Genomic DNA, 20,198 nt, shown 5'->3' with positions numbered 1-20,198 from the left:
TTTTGAGCCACTAAGTTCTGGGGGGCACGGGGGTGTAATTCCACCTGTTTGCATGGCCTCTATGGAAGGCCTTTCAGCATGGTGAGTCTCTCGTAAAAGCCTTTTACAGGCTCTCAAGTGTGAATCTAGTAGTAACACTAAAAATGCTCCATTACACAGGACTGGCTTCAGAAAATCACCCAGGCTCCACTCTAGGAGACAAGGGACTGAGATGGCAGGGGGCACGGGTCCAGAGGGGACTGGGCGAGGCCAGCAGACCCCAGGGAGGGCTGGGGAGGGACATGAAGGTCGAGGGTCTTTCTCATGTGCCATCCCTGGGGTGGGGACTGCCAACTTCTGTGCTGGGGTTGGAGGGGGAAAAAAGAGTACTCCAACATGGGTTTGGGGTGGGGAGGAACCTGGGGCCAGCCCAGGTGCAGCTGGGACCCTCCCAGCATCTCTAACACACACACACTCAGGCCACAGGCTGCTGCTATAACCTAAACCCACCCTCTGTTTCCCAGCTGGGGTGAGGGTGACAGGGCACTCTATTCAACTCTAAGTTCCTTAAGGGCAGGGACTGTGTCTGTCTCGTAGGCCACCATCTCGGCACTGCCTGACATGGGCCTGTGCTCTGTTTGTCGTCTGCATGCCTGCATGAATGAATCGGCCTATCTGGTAGCCATGGCACCAGATAGGCCGATGGCTCTTCTTTTTCTTCAATGTCTTGCAGTTGTAGATTCAAGTCCCATCTCTCCAACTGACGCTCTCTGAGCAAATCATCCGAACACCCAGACACAGCATCCCGTGTGTATAATGGGGGGGGGGACTCAAGTCTGCCGGGGCTGGGTTGCTAGAAGAGGAAGTGAGAGCCTGTAAAGGCAGGACGATCCCACGCTGGCTCTGGAGTAGCTGCCTTCACCTCGATTCCCACCACTGCTCCCCCCTGCAGGGGCCCCCCCTGTACCCGCTGCCCTCACCATCCTTCGTCCCGCTCCTCAAATGACCACTCTGCCTCTAGCCCCATTCAGGGCTTAAATTAAATCATCTTTAATTGTTTTTCAAAAGGGAATAGAAAAATCAGGAAAGAGATTCACAGCACTCGCAGTCAGGAAAGGGTTAACTAAAAAAATAGGAATATATTAAGCTTTCAATTGAAAAAAAAATGCAAACACAGTCCCTCTCACGCTCACCCCTGTGTTCTCACACACACACATCCCTGCTCCAGATACACGCCCGCCCTCAGGCAGGCACCTGCACATACACACACACACACACACACACACACACGCTCCCAAGGCTGCCACTCCTCATACACGCATACATGTGCACGCTACCTCACACATACATGCTCCCAAAGGCTGCCAGGCTCCTAGCACACTCACCCATGCACCCAGCAGGGCTGGCAGGATGTGGAAGAGGGGGAGGCCTGGGGCCTGCCTCTCCCCAACTCCCGTCACCGAAATGGCAAAACTAGACTAAACTCAGGGCTCTAGGGGACACGCGCAGGACTCCGTGGGCTGCATTTGGGGTGGGGAGACGGAGAGGCCGCGGCGGGGACAGGCAGCCTCAGACGACCCTGTTCTCCAAGACGGCCAGCCGCTTACTCACAGCTTCCAGTGGACTCAGGGTTAAGGAGAGGCGCAGGCTGACCAGAGCAGGGCACTGATGGCTGTGGCGCCTAGACCCGGGATCCCACTTCCTGTGTCCCCCCCCCACCTCCCGCAAAGTCCCTCTTCCAGAGAGTTCTCTCACTCCATCTACAGCATGTGTTCTCCCCAGTGTCAAAACTTACCCATTCATGGCCCTCAGAACCAGCTAGTTACAAGCTGCCTAGTCCTGCCCAGGGGCAGCTTCAGCCTGCTGGGTCCCCCACCTGGGCCCCCACCTCGTCCTGAGCCAGGGGAGCTGTTCCCGGCCCAGCCTCATCTGAGTGGAGACTGTTATTAGTTGTGCTGCCAAGAGCCTGAGAAATGGGGAGTCCACAGGCACCATGTTTTCCTGAGCACAGCTAGGACTCTGCATGTGTGTCCAGTCTCTAGATCTTGGCCTCTGCCTCAGTTTCTCTGTTTACCCTCTTGGAGCCTCTGCTTTTGACAGGATCAGCATCAAAGCTGACGCCAGCCCACCTGGCCAGAGTCCAGCCTGTCTCCAACAGGAGGCAGAGGCCCTACCTGGGACCCCCCACACAAGGGGCGTGGCTCCCTCTCCCCGTCCCTCCGCCCCACAATGGCCTCTGGGAAAGGATATGTTTCCTGGTCAGGGCCTGCAGCAGCCCCTCCACTTTGGTCTGGAATTTCACAATGGACTCGCAGGCACACAGGTCTTCCTCTGGAGTGGACAGGAAGTAGGAAAGAGAAAGGGGAAGGTGAGTGGTGGCCTGGCAGGAGGGCGAGGAGCCATCACAGCCCAGGGCCAGGACTAGGGAGTCTTGGGGGTGTGTGGGGGGGACCTGGGAGATCTGAGAAGACGGAGACACACGTAGGGTTCTGAGGTAGAACCCCGAATGTCTTCCCACCCCCTCAGAGCCCTGATAAAACCTCCAATAATAGCCTCTCCGTGCTGGTCACCTACTGCACGCAGGGCACGGCTGCTAGGGCCGTCTATGTCAGCTCAGCGACTTCATCCAACACTTCGGGTTTGAAGTCAATTAATGTCATTTTACAAGCAAAGAACCAGAGAAGTGAGACAGACGTGATCGTGGCCAACAGCTAGTTAGTGTCAGAGCAAACATGCAAACCCAGGCATGCCTGGCTCTGCAATCCGTACTCTCTACCGCTGGGAGGACCCGGGGAGGTAGCAGGGCTCAAATCCTGGCTCCTCTGGTTATTAACGATTGTTCCACCCCTCCAGGCTGGGTTTCCTGTCTGCAAAATGGGAGTAATAATATTTCTACCAATTAGGATCGGATGATTAATATTTGGAGAGCACTAAAAAAATAAATAAATAAATAAAATAAAATAAAATAAAATAAAATAAAAATATTTGGAGAGCACTAACACCAGTGCCATGCATGTGACAAGCATTCAATATATTCCACATATGTTTGCTGGTTGTAAACGTGAGACTGGCCAGCCCTCCTCCAGGTTCTAACCCAGGTGCCAACCCAGCTCCTGCTTCTCCCCACCCACATCCAGTGTCAGGATGGCTCCACACTGGTCCCCACCCCAGGGCCCCGCCTGCCCCTCCCATCAATGCCATCTCTGGCCTCACTGACCCACGCAGATCTTCTTCTGCAGTCTCTTGCCGATCTGGTTGATGGTCTTGAAGTCAGCGGTGTAGAAGTAGTGCTCTGCCACCGGCTCTGAGGCGATTTCCCTCAGCTCATCCTCCACAGCGTTGCCCACACCCACAGCAAACATCTTAAAGCCTGCCAGGAGGAACACGATGAGTGACAGTGACCCTGGGGCCAGGCAGCTGTGGCTGAGCCTCCTGGGGAATGCCCAGGCAGTCAACACCAGATGCCTTCTGGTGGCAGCTTCTGGAATTACAGGCACAGTGCCTAGGACAAAGATACTGAGGACCTGTACTGATTCCCTGGCCCAGGAGCTTTGTGATCCCATATAGCCCCATAACCAGCCATCTGCCGACTATTATTATCCTCATTAAATAGGTGATAAAATGGAGACTCCAGCTTGTCCCAAAGTGGGGCTGCCTTCCAACAGTTGGTGCGCTGTTGGGAACAATCAACTGGAAAATTTCTAAGCCCCACCTACAAAAGGGCCATTGAAACCAGCTTCTTACTTTTCTGGGGCCTTCATTTTCTCATCACTGATAAAAAAGAGTTGGACAGGGATCCCTGGGTGGTGCGGCGGTTTAGTGTCTGCCTTTGGCCCAGGGCGCGATCCTGGACACCCAGGATCGAATCCCACGTCAGGCTCCTGGTGCATGGAGTCTGCTTCTCCCTCTGCCCCTCTCTCTCTCTCTCTCTCTCTCTCTCTCTCTGTGTGACTATCATAAATAAAAAAAAAAACAAATTTAAAAAAAAAAAAAAAGGAGTTGGACAAACCCATCCCTCCTCATTCATACTGAAGTGAGGTTTAGGGCACTACTAACAGAATAAACTCCAGTTGAGCTGTTCCATACGTGCTCCCGGCCATCAGTGGTGTTCAGGGTCCAGGCATCACCTACCAAGGTCCTTGGCTTTCTTGGCAGCATCATTAATGTAGTCCTGGCTCCGGCCATCCGTGAAGACGATGCCCACCTTCTGGGCCCCAGGCCTAGCCCCGCTGGACACAGTGAAGGAATTGTCGATGAGGTACTTGAGGGCAGCCCCGGTCATGGTGCCCTTCTCCATGTACGACATGTTCCGCACAGCCGCCTTAATGTCCTTCTTCGTGTGGAAGCGGCCCAGCGGAAACTCCTGGCGGACGGAGCTTGAGTACTGCACCAGCCCCACTTGTGCCAATTTGTCTGACACGTCCAGCGTGTCCACGATCTGGTTAATGAACTTCTTCACCAGCTCAAAGTTCTCTGGCCGCACACTTTTGGATCCATCAATGAGGAAGACCAAGTCAGTGGCCGAGCTGCCACCACCGCCACTGCAGACTGGGAAGGGTAGGAAGGCGAGGAGATGAAGCATAGGGGCCACTCATAGTCAGGAACCCATCACACACCAAGCTCAATAGGGAGGATTATCCCATCCCATTTTTATCCTCAAAACTCCCTCTACAAAGCCAAGGTTGTGGTGTTGGAAACAGAAGCTCCCGAAGCCATCAAATTGAACAGCTCAGGAGTGGGGCCAAGATTTGAACTCAAGCTATAAAACTCCTTCTGCCATATTAAACCCTCCACCCACCGTGACAAAAAGAGGGACAGAAGTCAGAAGATAATTTCCTGCAGACACCAAGTTCTAGAAGGCATCTATCATTTCTGCAGACTAGTCCAGAAGCAAAGTACAGAGAGGCTCGAATGGGCTTCCTGGAGAGTGGCCAAGCCCCATTCTCTCCCCTCCCCGCCTTCCCCCGGCTGGGCTGCGTCCAGGCCACTGACCGTTGCACGTCTTGCCGTCACTGTTCAAGGTGAAGCCCTCCCGACAGGCGCAGGTGTAGGAGCCGGGGGAGCTGAGGCACACCTGCTCACAGTCGTGGTCTCCCGTGGCACACAGGTCGGACACCACTGCAGGCGCAAGAGGAGGCTCAGAATCTCACGGCCACACGGCCTTGGACATCCCAGCCAGGGTGGACCTTCACACACTCTGGGAAACCAAGGCCCCCAACCGGATGAGGTCCGAGCCCCAGGCCCCCAGCCCAGGGCCGGGACCACCTGCCAGCCCCGCGCGGACCCGCTCGCCTCGCCCGGTATCTGACTCCGCCGGGCCCTCCCGGTCCCCTGCCCCGCCCCGCCCCGCCCCGAGGCCCGAGGCCCCGCCCCGCCCGCCGGCCCCGCCCCCGCCCCGCCCCGAGGCCCGAGGCCCCGCCCCCCGTCCCCTGCCCCGCCCCTCCCCGCCGGCCCGCCCGAGGCCCGAGGCCCCGCCCCCGCCCCGCCCCGAGGCCCGAGGCCCCGCCCCCTCCCCGCCGGCCCCGCCCCGAGGCCCGAGGCTCCGCCCCCGCCCCGCCGGCCCCGCCCCCCGGCGCACCGCAGAGGGCCTCCTGGAACTTCTTGGACAGCTTCTGGATGACGCCGTAGCTCTCCACGTAGTCCACGTGCTCCTCCTGCGGCTCGCTGGCGATCTGCCGCAGCGTGGCCTTGTCCACGCGGCCCACGCCGATGGCGAACAGCTCGATGCCGCTGGCCCGGGCCCGTGCAGACACGTCCCGCACGCTGTCCTGGGGCCTCCCGTCCGTCACCACGACGGCCACCTGCGCCACGCGGGGCGCGTGAGGACCAGGCCGCCCCCCCCGCCCCGCCCCCCGCGCGGGGCTGGACCGCTCAGCCCTCCAGGACCCCCCCCCCCCGCCCGGCCGCTGGCAGAAGACGACACTGCGGCCCGAGAGGCGACGTGGCTTCCCGGTCACACAGCTAGTCCGCGGCAGGTGGATGCGATTCCCGGCCAGGGCTTTGCCCCCCGCGGGGGAGAACCAGGCTAGCAGAAGAGGAAACAGGTTTCCTCGAACCGAAAGACGGCTGAGGCGCTGTGCCGTCCGACCAGGGCCTGGGGGTGTCTCCGCCATCGGGCAGGCGGCTCTGTGCTGAGGCGGGCGCAGGACCCCGCCTCCGCCCTCAGACTGGCGTCTCTGCGGACAGAGCCCGCCTGACACCCGTGCGGGACGCCATGCAGCTCCGCGCCGTGGCCGCCAGAGGGCGGGCGAGGCCCATGAACGGCGGCTCTGCCTCCAGGCCCGCCACCCCCAGGCCCCGGAGGGGGGCCGCACCTGCAGGGGGGGCTCGTCTCCCTCCATCCCCCAGGACGCTACTTGCCCTTTCCGTAGGGGAGAGCACTGTCCGCGCCCCTCCCCCAGGGCTCCCCCGCTTGTGCCCTGGGGAGGGAGACAGCAGGGACCCTGGGGCTGGGCCGGGCCCTCACCACCCGCACCTGGGCCTGCCCTGAAGCCAGGGACCTCTCATGTGGGGAGACTCAGCCTCCCGCCCCGCTGGCTGCTTCTCTGCCATGACCTGGGTCCCCACCCTGACCCGTAGGATAGTGGTTGAGACAGGCTTGCGCTGGAAATGCGGCTCACCTGCCTGAGTCCTCTAGGAGACCATTCCTGGTACGGTGCCAAGAAGGCAAAGGACTGCTTTCCCTGTGGCCGCCCTGGCCCCCCGGGGAGGGATCTTGCACCATCCCTTCCCTACCAGAGGCCCAAGGTCGCCTCTCTGTGACTGTCCACTGCCGCAGGCTGCCGCACTCCCCCGAGACGCACTGTCTCCTGGAACCCCGACCGCTCACCTTCAATCCAGCCTCGGTACTCTGAGCCCACCTGGAAGGGGCTTCCCGCAGGTGAATTCTAGGCTGGATGCCCCAGGTCTGGGGGAGTTGGTTCTCTCCGTCCTCATATGACCACCCAAGGCCACTACTCCGATCTGAGCTGACATAATTAACTGGTGACAGACATCACCACCATCCAGGTCACCATAGCCTCTCAATGGCAATGGCATCAACCTCACCTCAGCGCTTGTAAACAGCCCCCACAACGGATGACCTGCCTAACAGGCCATTTCTCTAAGGGCTGTAATGCCAGGATTATATGCTATTGTATGTAGACATTCCTACCACTAATTAACTGGACAAGACACTGAGATCCCCTGTGCCTCAGTTTCCTCATCTGTGAAATGGGGACACCACCTCGGAGCACGATTGTGTGCATTTGGCACTCGTGCATCAGGCGTGTCCTGCACAGTGGTAAGAAAGTACGTCCCTGAGGCTGAGGGCCTGGGCAGGTAAAAGGCCATTGAGGGTTATGAAGGGGAGATGCGACCACCATGGGAGAGAACACCTGACTGGCCCCGCAGGCCCTGGGCTGAGTCCCGGAAGTCACACTGTGGGCACCAGGTCTGTGAAGTCCCCATACTGACGTCTGCTTACGGTGCATCACCTCAATTTTCTGAACCCCCGTGCTCAGAGGCTTATTAAATAAAAAATGAGCTAACCCTTAGGTGGGGCCTGGTGGGGCCAGGCGTTGTTCTGAGCACTCCAAGCTGTCGAGAGTCCTCCCGACAGCCCCTGGAGAAGGAGCTACATTACTGTCATCTGATGAGTGAAGGGACTGAGCCAAGGAGCCACACGCATGGCTCGGGGTGGCACAGCTAGTCCGGGGAGTGGGGGCCCCGATCCAGACAGGCGCCAACTTCCAAGCATCTGGACCGCCTCAGTCGGCCTCCGGGAGCCAAGGTTAACTAAATCGAAATAATCAAGCGCTCGCCAGGTTGAGGTCCTGTGGTCAGAGGGTGGGGAAAGATGGGCTCACACCCCAGGTCTGCCACTTGGCTTAGCGGGGTCTAATACACAACCGTAAGCCAGGTTCAAGAATCACGCAGGCGGTACACAGCAGGACGCAGGCGGGGAGGGCTGGGACCTGTACCTTGCTGATGTCGGGGGACCTGGCACGACCACCCTCGGCGTCGCCGAAGGCTTTGGTGATGGCGAACTGGATGGCCAGGCCAGTCATGGTCCCCGTGGACAGCGGCTGGATGCGGCGCACGGCCTGGAGCAGCGCGGCCTTGGAGCCGTGGGCCCGCAGAGGGAACTCCTGCTTCACGGCGCTGGCATAGTTGACCACGCCCACCCGGGTGGCATTGGGCCCCACATCCAGCGACTCGATGACCTGCGACAGGAACACCTTCACCTTCTCGAACTCCACAGGCCGCACGCTGCGCGAGCTGTCCACAACAAACACCAGGTCCGTGGGCCGGGTCCGACAGAGGTGCCCTGCGAGGGGACGGGGGAGGAGGGGAGGGGCGAGAGCAGGAGGCAAAGGTCAGGGGCTACTTAGATCTAGACTTGAGGCCCCTGGCAGTGTGGACTAAACCTGAGCCAGGCCGGTGGGGTCCTTCTGTCAGCATGTAGACCCCGGGACAAACTACTTGCCAAAGCCCCCCCCCAACTCAGCCCCGTGGGAAACACTGAGGCTCAGCTGTCAGCCTCAGGCAACTCCCTGCACCTCTCTGAGCTGGGTTTCCTCGTCGGTACAGTGACCTGACAACCTCCTCTTTATAGGATCCCTTGGGGCCCGAGCAGGAGCAGGTGTAAGGTGCCACCACGCAGCTGGTGCCCCAGAGGCAACAAAGGAGATGACAGGCTTTAAGACACACTTCTCGGACTTTGGCCCAGAGTGGCGGCCCCAGCAAGAGCAGCATTTCTCCTGGAGAGGGTGGGGGGGTGGGGGGCACAAGCCCAGGGACCAGTGCAGGGCCCATCGGCTTGGCCTCTTTCATCTCAGCATCAGAACCAGTCACCAAAGTGAGCCCAGTTTCCCTCAGCCCCAAGGAGCCCGCTGGCTGGTGTCCGTGGGCAGGGGGCAGGGGCTCCTAAGACGCATCCCCACAGAGGCGGAGGCATGTCTTTCCGGACACCCCGGGAGGCAGCACCATGTGCTGGGAAGTGCACAGAGCTGGAATGAAGCAGAGCGGGGTTCGAATCCCGGCCCAGCCACCCTGTGGCCCTGGGCAGCTCACGGCACCTTTTAGGAGCCTCGGCTTTTCTCCCGTCCAGTGGGGAAAAAAAGGGTCACTGCTTGGTACTGTCACTGGCCTGGCCTCAGAACAGAGCAGAGCCACTCCCAAGTGAGGATGCAGGAAGGCTCAGGAGAGGGAAGGGGTGCTGGCCTGTCCCAGGCCCCCAGCCCCAGCACCCCAGTATCAGAGTTCCCCAAGGGACCTTAGGTGCAACCACACCCTGGTCCCTACTAGTTTAAGCTCCCAATGGGTAAACTGAGACACAGAGAGGGTGAGGGAATTAGTCACACCAAGGAGCAGTGGATCAGGAGCCACTAAGTAGTCTTAGGCAGGGTGTCTCTTCTTTGGCCTCAGTTTACCCCTCTGTACAGGATGAGCCGGGATTCAGTGCCCAAGGCTGAAGCTCTGGGAGCAGTTCAGCAGGTAGGAGCCCACACCCAGATATGCCTGATGGGCTGGTGACAGGCAGATGGGGTCCTGGCCACCCCAGAGCTGCACTCAACGGGGCTTGGGCTTGGCCCTGGGCCTGCTGCAGCTCCAGCTTCTGCCTTCAGCCACCCACAAGACTGCGGCCCTTGCAGGATGCATGGTCCCTGAGGGTGGCCTGGGAGCTGAGGAGCCCCAGGGAAGGCTCCAAAGCTGCAGTGAGAGGCCCAATAGAACAGGCTGAGGGTCACCCCTCCCCTGGCCCTTATGAATGTCACCGTTGCTATCTGCTCCTGCGTCAGCCCACTGCCACCCCTGCCTCCCTGTCTTCTGCCCCAGCCCCTGGTGGACCCCATTTAACCTCTGCTCATCTCAGAACCCAGCACCCCCAGTCTTTTGGTCAGAGGCCACTCACCCAGTGTCCCCCACCTCACATGGACCCCCTCACCTCTGGACTGGGGGGCGAGGCCCAGTGTGCACGGGACCTGGAGCAGCAGGAGCAGGCCACACAGCACGAGGCTGGTGCCAGAGATGAGCCTCATGGTTCTGGCAGCGTGGGCAGCGGCCGGCACAGTGGTGGGGGCCGGTGGGGGCCCGGTCTTATCAACCTTGCTGCCCAGCCTCCCAGCCGGGCGGCCCCCACTGACGCGGGGGCGGCTGCCCGGGCCATAGCCCCCTTGGGGGGGCGTGGCCCAGGCTGAATGGAGGTGTGTGTGTGCCCAGAATGGGAGGGAGCCACCTGGCCGGGGCTCAAGAGGCCCCTCGGACCACAAGGGCTCCTTTGCCTGCAGAAGCAACCAGAGCTGCAGCTGAAACTCAGGAAATCTCAGGTGGGTGGAGGGTGGCTCCTCCAGGGGTTGGAGCCTGCCCCGGCCCAAAGCTGCCACTCCAAGCCCAGGGAAAGCCCAGCCCATGGCCTCAAGCCCTGGCCTGCACCCTCACCCCCACACCCCTGCTTCTCTCACCTGCATCCGTTTCCTCATCCAGGGCGCTTCCCCTGCTCCAGCTCAGCTGTCCCCTTCCTCTCCACACCTTCTCCCTGCTGGGCAACTATACCTGGGGTCTCAGAGCTGCCCTGCAGGCCTTTGCACATGCAGGGTCACCCACCCCAAATGCCCTTCCTCCTCTTCACTCTCTGCCTAACAGAATCTTTCCAGATCATCGTTGGAACGAACATGTATGCACAAGGCAGCAGAGAGGAGCACAGACTTGAAGCCATGTTACCTGGGTTTGCTATGTGCTACCTGTGTGACCGTGGGCCAGTTGCTTCACCTCTCTGAGCCTACCTCCTGGGGGGGATTAGAGGAGCAGGGTTCTATGAACTGTCTCATCTAATTCCCTTGACAACCCTGACACAGCTACTATTATTACCCCCTTTTTCCAGAAGAACTGAAAAACAGAGAGTAACTTGTCTGAAGTCACACTGCTAGGAAGTATCACTGCCAGGAGCGCCTGGATGGCTCAGTCAGTTAACTGTCCAATACTCAGTTTCGGCTCAGGTCATGGGATCAAGCCCCGAGATGGGCTCTGTGCTCAGAGGGGAGTCTGCTTGAGATTTTCTCTCCCTTTCCTTCTGCCCCTCCCCGCTACCCCCTACCCCTGCCATGCCCCTGCACACATGCACGTGTGTGCAATCTCTCTCTCAAATAAACAAATAAATCTTTTTTAAAAAGAAGAAATTGTATCACTGGCCAGAATAAGGCCCCAGGCCAGTGCTCTCAGCCACCCCACTTGCATAGGTGTAGCTCGGTGGAGGTGCCTTCTCCGTGCCCACCTCTCCCCTGCTCCTCCTGGATTAGGACCCTCTTCTCCAAAGACACCTGCTATGTGTCTCACCCGTGAACTGGCAAGAGTCTGATTGATTCATCCCTGCATCTGAGCCCAGCCCAGGGTCTGCATTGAAAGGCAAAAACAAAGGATTGTAAATAAAGGAACGTCACCAGGGATGGCCCCTGCTGCTACCTGTGGGTCCAGTAATTGATGGCATAACATGGAAAGAGCACAGGCTTGGCTAACTGAGAGACCCAGGTTCAGATCCCCACCTGTTGCTGAAAAGCTGTGTGATCCAGAGCTGGTAACTTAACCTCTCTGGGCCTCAGCTTATTATCATGTAGTGGGAATGGTAGTTCTTGCCTCCCCTGCCTCACTGGAACCACATGGGGAGGCAATGAGAAGACAGAAGGAGGGAGATGAGGGTCAAAGGATTATCTTTCCAGGGGACAGAATCGTTGACATCTAAGACCTGTGTGCCTCACTCCGTGTAAGCTATGCCTCTAAAAGAAATGCACAGACTTTTTTTTTAAGTGACCCAACCAATAGTCTCACAATCTGTAGCAATAATGGCAGCCACGCTCTATTACTGTGTCTCCTCGTTCTCCAAACCAACCTGTGAGGTCAGCAGCTCCAAGGGCATCAGCCCATTTGGCAGATGAGATAACCGAGGCCCAGAGAAGTTCATGACTTGCCTGAAGCCACCCAGCCAGTATAGGGGCAGAGCCCAGCCTGGAACCCAGGCCTCATCCCTCTTCGCCCCAGGTTTAGAGAAGGAGGAAGCAAATAGCATTTCCCTCTGACGTCTCCCATTTATATTTCATTTATTCGTATCATTCATAGCTGTCCCCAGCTCCAAACACTAGTCGAGGCTGCCAGTCTCTTTTCCCTTGACGACTTTGAAGTGTCACTCTTTTCTCCAAAGACACTGCAGGGCAGAAGGACGGGGGTGCCTCTCGCTTCCCAAAACTGGGTCATAAACGTGTTAACCGCCTCCCCCAGGTGTCGGCTCCTTCCAAGTGGGGGTCTGGCCTGACTCAGCCACCACTGACCCTCGGGACCCGGCGCGATGCTGGAACAGGGTATCGGGCACGACGCTGGAACAGGGTATATCTGGCAAGCAAATGAAGAGATGACTTAAAAGAAGAAGCAGGTGACACACGGGCTCCATTTCCTTGCGAACCGCCCAGGGTCAGGCCGGGGTCTGCAGCGGCCGTGGCCCTGCTGGAGCTGCACGGGGAGAACGTGAGCCGCAGCCTCCTGGCCACGTCCCCTCCCCGAGGATGCTCGGGGGCCGCGGCCGAGCTCGGGGTACGCGGCTGTCCTGGCCGGGCCAGCAGCTGGGCCCATGAAACAGCTCTTTCAGCTCCGCCTCTGAATGGCAGTTCTATGGGCTCCCCGGAGGAACACAGGCGCCTTCTCTGTGTCACCGTCCGCTCATTAGCAGGGCCACAGAAATGTGCCACAGGTACGTTTTCAGGACCAGAGCTAGGCTCCCCCCCGAGAAAGGGGCAGCTTTCACATTCCACACCGGGCTGAGAGGGAGGAAGTTCAGCCTATACATTGAGAAAAGAAAATAAATATTTGTGTTTTCAAAATGTGAAGCATCCCCCCCCCACCCCCAGGAATGAAAATCAGGAACAGTGTGTCCGGTATGAACCAGAGGAAAAAAATGCTCCCGAGTCAGACGGGCAGCCGTGAAGGGCTCCCGCTGTTCCCTCTCCTTGTTTTCACACACCTCGGGTTTCCAGAAACTTAAAGCCTTTAGTGTTTTATCCGAGAGAGGCTCGGCGCTAAAGCGAGGGGCCCGGGGCAGGCGCGGTCGGGGGGCCGGGGCGCAGGACTCCCCCCAGCGGACCCCAAGGCTCCGCTCTTTTCCTGAAGAGCAAACCTGGTTATGTCGCGCGCCCCTGACCAGAGAGGCGACGTGGTCCAGGGCAGCATGCCACCTCCTCCCTGATCCCCCAGCCTCGCAGTTTGGCTGGATCCACACATACCTTTACTCTTATTTATTTACTCTGCTTCTTTAATTAACTCCAAACCAACCAACTCACTTGGCAAGAAACATTCTCCTCCTCCTCCTAAGAAATAACAGCCGTGAAATCTCTGGGTTGATAAACACCTTATAAACGTATTCCAGTAGGCCTTCAGATAAATCCGAAACTAATTAAATTTAACTTCTGCATCCGCACATCACCAAAAAATTACCTTGCGTTCTCCCAGTGGCACGCGTGCCCGACTTTGAGGAATCCCATAGAGCGCAGAGCTTCGGAACCAGACACAGCCGGGCGTGACTCCCTGCGCTGGCTTCAGGCGAAGCCCTTCACTGTTCTGCTCTTCTGCTTCACGTCTGTAAAGTGGGGACCTCAGCGCCCCTGTCACAGGATGGTTGAGAACGACACGGATTAAGGTCACATCCAAATCTGTTGTTTCCGCCTCGCCTTCTTGTATTAGTTAGAATAGGACCGGCTGAGCTGCCGTAACAACTAGGCCCTCAGATGGCCGTGGCTTAACTCAAGCGTGCGGTTCTCTCTCATGACACAGTCTGGTGCTGAACACGTGGCTCCCCTGCACAGGCTCTTTCCCAAAGCCACCTCCACCTGACTATCCCAGAATTTCTGCGTCTTCTGTTTCCGGCCACGTGAACGAGACAGAGACAGCAAGTGTCTCTCTTAACGCCCTCTGATAAGGAGTGCACGTCGCCTGATTCTGCCTAGAAGCCCAGGGGTAGCAAGGAGGTATTTAGTGAGCCAGTGACACTCTGTCACCTTCCCAAGTGGAAAAAAAAAAAAAAAAAAAAAAAAGCTTTTATTGGCCCTATACCACTTCTAGGTGAAAATTCAGGGTCACTTAGGTGGCTCCATTGGTTAAGAGGCTGCCTTCAGCTCAAGTCATGATCTCGGGGTCCTGGGATGGAACTGAGCCACACATCAGGTTCTCTGCTTAGTGGAGAGTCTGCTTCTCCCTCTCCCCCTGCTGCTCCCCTGCTTGTGCTCACTTACTGGTGCTGTCTCTCCAATAAATAAATTTAATTAAAAAAAAAAAAAAAAAAAGGAAAGGAAAGGAAAAAGAAAATTCAGACAACCGGGCACTCAAGCCTTTTCACAGTCTTTCTTGTCACCTTTTCCAGGTCCCAGTCTCCCTCCTGTCCCCTCCCTTCTCTGTCACTGAGTGAGTCACCACTCCCGCCTCCGTGCTCTCAAAGCATAATTTTTTCCTTCCCCAAAGCAGACTCGACTTCAGGTTTTACTGACTGGTTTTAGTGGCTCTTGCCCTGTGAGCCCATGGGGGCCTCCAAGATAGAGGCTCTGCCTTTTGCACCAGCACATGATCCCAAGCTGTGCTCAATAAATGGTGACTTGTTTTGCTTTGGGGGAAAACATAAAATCTTGACTCTGGAGCTCTGAAGGAAACTCAAAGTTCATGTAGAGCAGTATGTCCAGCCTAGCCAACTTCAGACTCACCTGGAGAAGCTGTCAAAAATAGAGTCCATCCATGCTGGCTGCCTTCTTGGGGCCAGAGGGTCAGCCCCCACTCGAGGGGCAGGTGTGGAGCCTCCGTGGGGGTTGGCTCCCACAGTCAAGCACGCTGCGAGGAGGAAAGAGCATTTGGAGGGGAGGCTTAGGCTTAGCGCTGGGAACCATGGCACAGCCGGTTGGTCCCACTCCCAGGGACCTTCAGCCCACCATGTGTGGGCACTTCCCACGCACAAGGACAGTGAGAGGACAGCCTAGGGGATGCACATCCCTGGGGCAGCCCTCAGCCAGTGGGGGAGAGGGGCCAGGGACACATAGCTCCCCATTCTCTCCTGGACAGTTCTGGCACAGGCTCCTCAGGGTTCCTCAGAAGGTCCCCAGCAGGAGGGAACCCCAACTGCCTGCAGAAGCGACCCCGTATCTCAGTGCCCTTCTCGCTTATATGCCGTCCTCGCCTCGCTTCCCCTCTCATTGTATTTCCTGGGGCCACCGCCCTAATAAGCCACCTGCACCCAAGTCCGTGTCTCAGGAGCTGCTTTGGGGAGGGCTTTAAACAAAGCTAAGGCAAAGCTTTCCCAGGTGTGGGAGAGGAAGATGAGGATGCATGTGGGGCCCTCGTGGGGGTGGAGGAGAACAGGCCTCTGACAGATGGGGCAGGCAAGGGGAGGGGGGACATGCCTATTCCACACCAGCCGGCCAGCCGGGACCTGCAGAATCCTCACCTACCTGCATTTATGAGTTTTTCTCTGTTTTATACTTCCTTTAGTAAACCACAACTATCAATATCTAGAGATTGGTTAAGATTTTCCAAAAGATGGGGACCTGAGTAGCTCAGGTCGTGGTCCCAGGGTTCTGGGATCGAGCCCCACATCGAGCCCCGCATCAGGGGCTCTTTGCTCAGCGGGGAGCCTGCCCTTCCCTCTCCCTCTGCCTGTCACTCTGCCTACTTGTGTGTGCTCTCTTTTTCTCTCTCTCTATCTGCTCTATCAAATGAATAAATAAGATGCTTAAAAAAAAAAGAATTTCTCAAAAGAAAAATAGATTCCCAGAGTCCATTTCAGACTCAGTGAATCTGAATTTCTGAGTTCTTCAGGTAGTCCACAATCTCATCCGCCCTCTGGTATGAAACAGAAACTCTCACTGTCTCGGAAAGCTGTTGTCCAGCCTATGGTAGGACACCTGTTGGTTAGAGAGTTTGCTGTTCTCCAGCACGATCCATCCAGCTCGGAGGACAAGCAGGTCTCCTGTTTACCAAATTCAGTGACCGGAAAGATCATGGTCAGGGCCCCACTGAGTGGAATCTTCCCTGGTGGAAACAGCCTCATTTCCTCCCCCATCTTCCACAGCACGTGGATTTGGGTTCCTTACCAGCCTGGTGCCCTCTCCCAGGGCATTTCGATTTGTCTCTCTCCTCCTAAAGATTTCAGCTCAGAGTTTAATATAATCCTCCAGCTCACAGAATACAATGTATTTCTCCTCCATTTTCCAGAATACCTCACCTCTCTTCGTGCTGCCTGCAGGAAGTCCCTGTTATTTTCCCCTCAACTTCAGAACAGAGCCTCTGGAGACCTCAGAAGAGCACATGCAGATGTGCGAACAGTGGTGAGCTCACTGTATTCCTCCTATTGTAAGCGGTGAGTCATCAGAGGTGAGACTCCCAGGCTGCAGTCACCCCCCTGACACGTGGCCCCATCTCTAGGTCTTTGCCCGGGCTGTCCCTCTACCTGGGTTGTCCTCCCAGCATGTGGAGCAGAGGAAGCTGCAAGGCCAGTGTCCCGTCTGACCAGCTCGGCCACTCAGGTTGACCAGATGGACTCTGTTTATTTAGGGCCATGGCTGCTGGATGCCAAGCCCACCCCCTATCAGAATACTCTTGGTGGCTAATTATGCAAGCTTCCTCCTGGAGTGCCACGAAACTGGAATGTGAGAGCAGCTCCCAGAGAGCCCATCCAGGCAGGTAGGGCACAGAGACACACAGTAGCGGCTCCTTACACCCACAGCAGAGGCTCCAGCATCACCCAGAAAAACCCAAGGTGAGCCCAAGGGTGGCTCATCCCCTTTCTTTAACCTGGGGAGTACTTTTCTCGATACTTTTCATTGCAAACTGGGGACATCCCCGGGGTGCCTAAGGGAACATGAATCTGGTTTCTCCAGAAGTCTGAAGGGCCCCCACAAAGTGGAGAACTTGCCTATAAGCACAGGGCAAGGGTTCTTCATCTGCAGAGTAGGGATACTCATCCCCACGCCCCTGGCTGCTGAGGCGTAATGGGTGCCCATCTTGTCCACGGCCCCTCGGGGCCACTCCACCGCAGATGAGCCCTCTCATGTGTCCATCAGGCCTCACACATGCTGCTTGCTCATGGGCTCTACAAGCAGTCAGACAGGGTGGGAAGTCAGAGGCTGGATGGGACAAGGAGGCATGGGCTTTCATCTAAGGGCACAGGGTGGCCACAGGTCAGCATTATGTCCCACGATGGGTTAACACCTCCATGGACCTCGATGACACCCCACCCAAATGACATCCCAGCCACGTGTCCACAGATGACACTCACATCCCAACTTGCCTCCTTCTTCACTCTCCTGACCTCCAGACCTATAGCCATAGCTGCCTCCTGAGCATTCCCATCGTGTGTGCTGCAAGGTAGCACAAATGCAAGCAAAACTCAGCACATCCTCTTTTGCTCCCTGTCCTCAGCTCAAAGCTGGGCGCCACCATCTCAAATGCTCTCCAGACATGGGCACCAGCCTTGATGCTCTCTCTTCCTCACTTCTACATCCGGGCCTTGAAGGGTCCTGCTTCCCAAATGCCTCTTGAATCTACCCAGCCCCGTGGCCACTGCCTGAGTTCACACCCCCTACCTCCCCTGGGCCACTTCCCCCATCAGCCTTCTTTCTGTCTGGGCCCTGCACCCATAATGGACCCCTGTCTTCCACCACAGGTGGCACCGGGGCTCTTGAGTAGGCCTGTCCTCAGTGCCAGGTGCACAACGATGGTCATACATCAGTCTAGCTTCCAGGGGCTTCCTGAGCTTCTAAAATCATGCCCTTGATCTGCTCAGCTTGTGGGATGGCTGAGGTAGGCCAGAAAGGACCAGAGGGACAAGCCCAGATTCCGGTCAGGCCTGTCGGAGTCAAACCCCAGCTCTGCCCTCCAACTGATCATGACTTTGGGCAAGTGGTTTGTTGGCTCTGAGCCTCTGGATTAATCATCACCCAGCGCCGGCCACACGGGGCAGGTGGGAGAGTCACAGAGATGACACAGAAGTCTACTCAATACTGGGGGAACATTCCTGCTACCATGACAGTCCTGAGAAACTGACGCTCAGGGACCCAGATTTAATCTTTCAGACTCTCCTTCCCTCGGACAGACAGCGCTTGCACGGGCCGCCCTCACCTGCCCAGCCTGCGCGCAGCCCACGCTTTCCTGGGGCCAGCTCCTTTCCGGGCATCCAGCTCAAACAGGCCCTCTCAGTGGGTCCCAACTCAGCCCTGTCAAAGGACCCCTGTGTGAGCCTCAAACGAGGCATTGATAGGGACATAGTGAGGGCTGCCCAGCCGATGGCGGGCTGGCTTGGCTTGGCCAGGCCACGCAACTTCCCCAAACCCAGCTATTTCCTGTTTCTCGGGCCAGCGCGCCCCGGGCCGCCTGGCCACAGGGCACAATCCCCCTATACATCTCGGCCTGTTCCTTGGCTTGCGGCCAGGAGGGCTGGGGTGGGGGGAGGGTGTCACTGCACTGGGTCCCCAGGACACACAGCCAATGCCCCTGGCGTCCCCTTATAGAAGATTCAATGCTGGAGACAAGACCAACTCCCCCGCCCCCCACCTCTGCCCCCAGTGCCCATTTGATGGGGGCTTCTGGGGAGCTTCTTTACATGGATCACCCCAAGAAGCCAGAGTTCACACAGGCTGGGGCCTCAGACCTTCCTAACAGACGCCGCTGAAATAGGTAAGAAAGGCACTTGGGGGATGCCTGGGTGGCTCAGCGGTTGAGCATCTGCCTTTGGCTTGGGGTGTGATCCCACAGCCCTACCTCTCTCTGTGTGTCTCTCATGAATAAATAAATAAAATCTTAAAAAAAAAAGAAAGAAAGAAAGAAAGAAAGAAAGGCACTTGGTCTAATCTTTGAATGCTTTGTGGCCTCAGCAAAGTCACTTGAGGTCTCTGGGCCTCAATTCCCTCAGGTGTGAATGGGAGCTTGCCGTCCAGTTCTATTAGAGCCTCCCTTCATCAGTTCCTTGGGGAGCTGACAAAGAGCCATAAAAACAATAAAGAAATCTGCTCTCCCAAGAAAAGCTGACAACCCGAGAAGGTTGGCAACTTCTTCCTCCGCCTTCTTGTGACCTCCTGCATCTGCTCTCCTTTCAAGAGCCTGGCCCCGTGACTCCCCTGCCCAAACCCTTCAGGAGCTCCCCCAGTCCCGGGGTAAGTCCCTGCTCCTGGGTACAACATTCAAGGCTCCATTAGTGCTGGTGACCAAACCCAACTCATGCTGCCCTGGGCTCTCTGCTGACTTCACTCCCAGGCAGGCGGCTCTGCAGCTCAGCCTTGGAGGACGAAGTCCAGAGGGAGAGAGAGGGAGAGAGAGATTACTGAAGAATTCAATTCCCAGGTCCAACCATGCCTGAAGCCAAAACTCTCCGGACTTTTCATTTATGTGAGCCAAGAAACATCACAACCACCTTTTTATTTTTTTCTAATTAAGTTGGCTCATTAAGTTTCTGTTACTTGCAACCACCTCCTTCCTGCAAATGCCCTTCTTGGCTGAAGTGAGCCAGAGTGGGCTTGCGGCCAAAGGACCCTAATGAATGCAAAGGCTCTCCACAATCCAAGCACCATGACTCCCCCAGGCTCCCCATCCTCACCTGCAGCCACACTGGCCCACATACCCCGGCTCCTCTGCCCGCCTCCACGGGGGGCCCTCTGCATCCTTCCTCCCTTTGCTTACTGCTGCCCGCTCATCCTTCCAAACTCAGCTTGGCGAAAGGTCCTCCAAGAAGCCTTCGCTGACTCTAGGGGTCTCTGGGACTTCCCTTATGTGGCGTTGGCCACGGCCTATTAAAATCACTCATGAATCTGTCTTCCTCTCACCTCAGACTGTGGGTAACTGGAGGCAAGTCTGACCCCTAACAGTCACCGCCAGCACCCAGCACGGGATCTGGCTCCAGGTAGGCACTCTCCAGGTGATTAGACTTCACACCTTATCTGGGGGGACATCAGGGTAGTTACGTGGCCTGTGACTTGTGATTAGAAACAGAGCCGGGTCATGACACTCTGCTACTGGACGTGGTCCCTGTTTCTGGATGGAATGAATTCTGGGGCGGGGGCGAGGGGGGGGCGGTGTATGTGTGTATGTATGTGTTGGGGGGAAAAGGAGGCCGAGCTCCCAGCCCTGCCTACACCACAATTTAAGAACCACAGCAACAGGGCGCCTGGGTGGCTCAGTGGTTGAGCTTCTGCCTTCAGCTCAGGTCATGATCCTGGGGTCCTGGG

At 57.1% G+C, this 20,198-nt stretch overlaps 1 protein-coding gene across 1 annotated transcript; it reads right to left on the bottom strand.

The window, feature by feature from the left end:
• Positions 1–995: 995 nt before the first annotated feature.
• On the bottom strand, positions 996–10,057 carry MATN1 (matrilin 1). The gene is made up of 8 exons (XM_049105308.1): positions 9,908–10,057; positions 7,941–8,287; positions 5,558–5,780; positions 4,972–5,097; positions 4,111–4,527; positions 3,197–3,349; positions 2,232–2,310; positions 996–1,600 (listed from the first exon to the last, which is right to left on the bottom strand). Exons 1-8 carry the CDS (start codon positions 9,999–10,001, stop codon positions 1,549–1,551), a joined length of 1,491 nt encoding a protein of 496 aa, XP_048961265.1. The 5' UTR covers positions 10,002–10,057; the 3' UTR covers positions 996–1,548.
• Between the last annotated feature and the right edge of the window lie 10,141 nt (positions 10,058–20,198).

Source organism: Canis lupus, chromosome 2 (genome assembly GCF_003254725.2).
Source record: "Canis lupus dingo isolate Sandy chromosome 2, ASM325472v2, whole genome shotgun sequence".
NCBI lineage: Eukaryota > Metazoa > Chordata > Mammalia > Carnivora > Canidae > Canis > Canis lupus.
The sequence above is the reverse complement of the archived record's forward strand: the minus strand, read 5'-3'. Positions and strand labels throughout refer to the sequence as shown.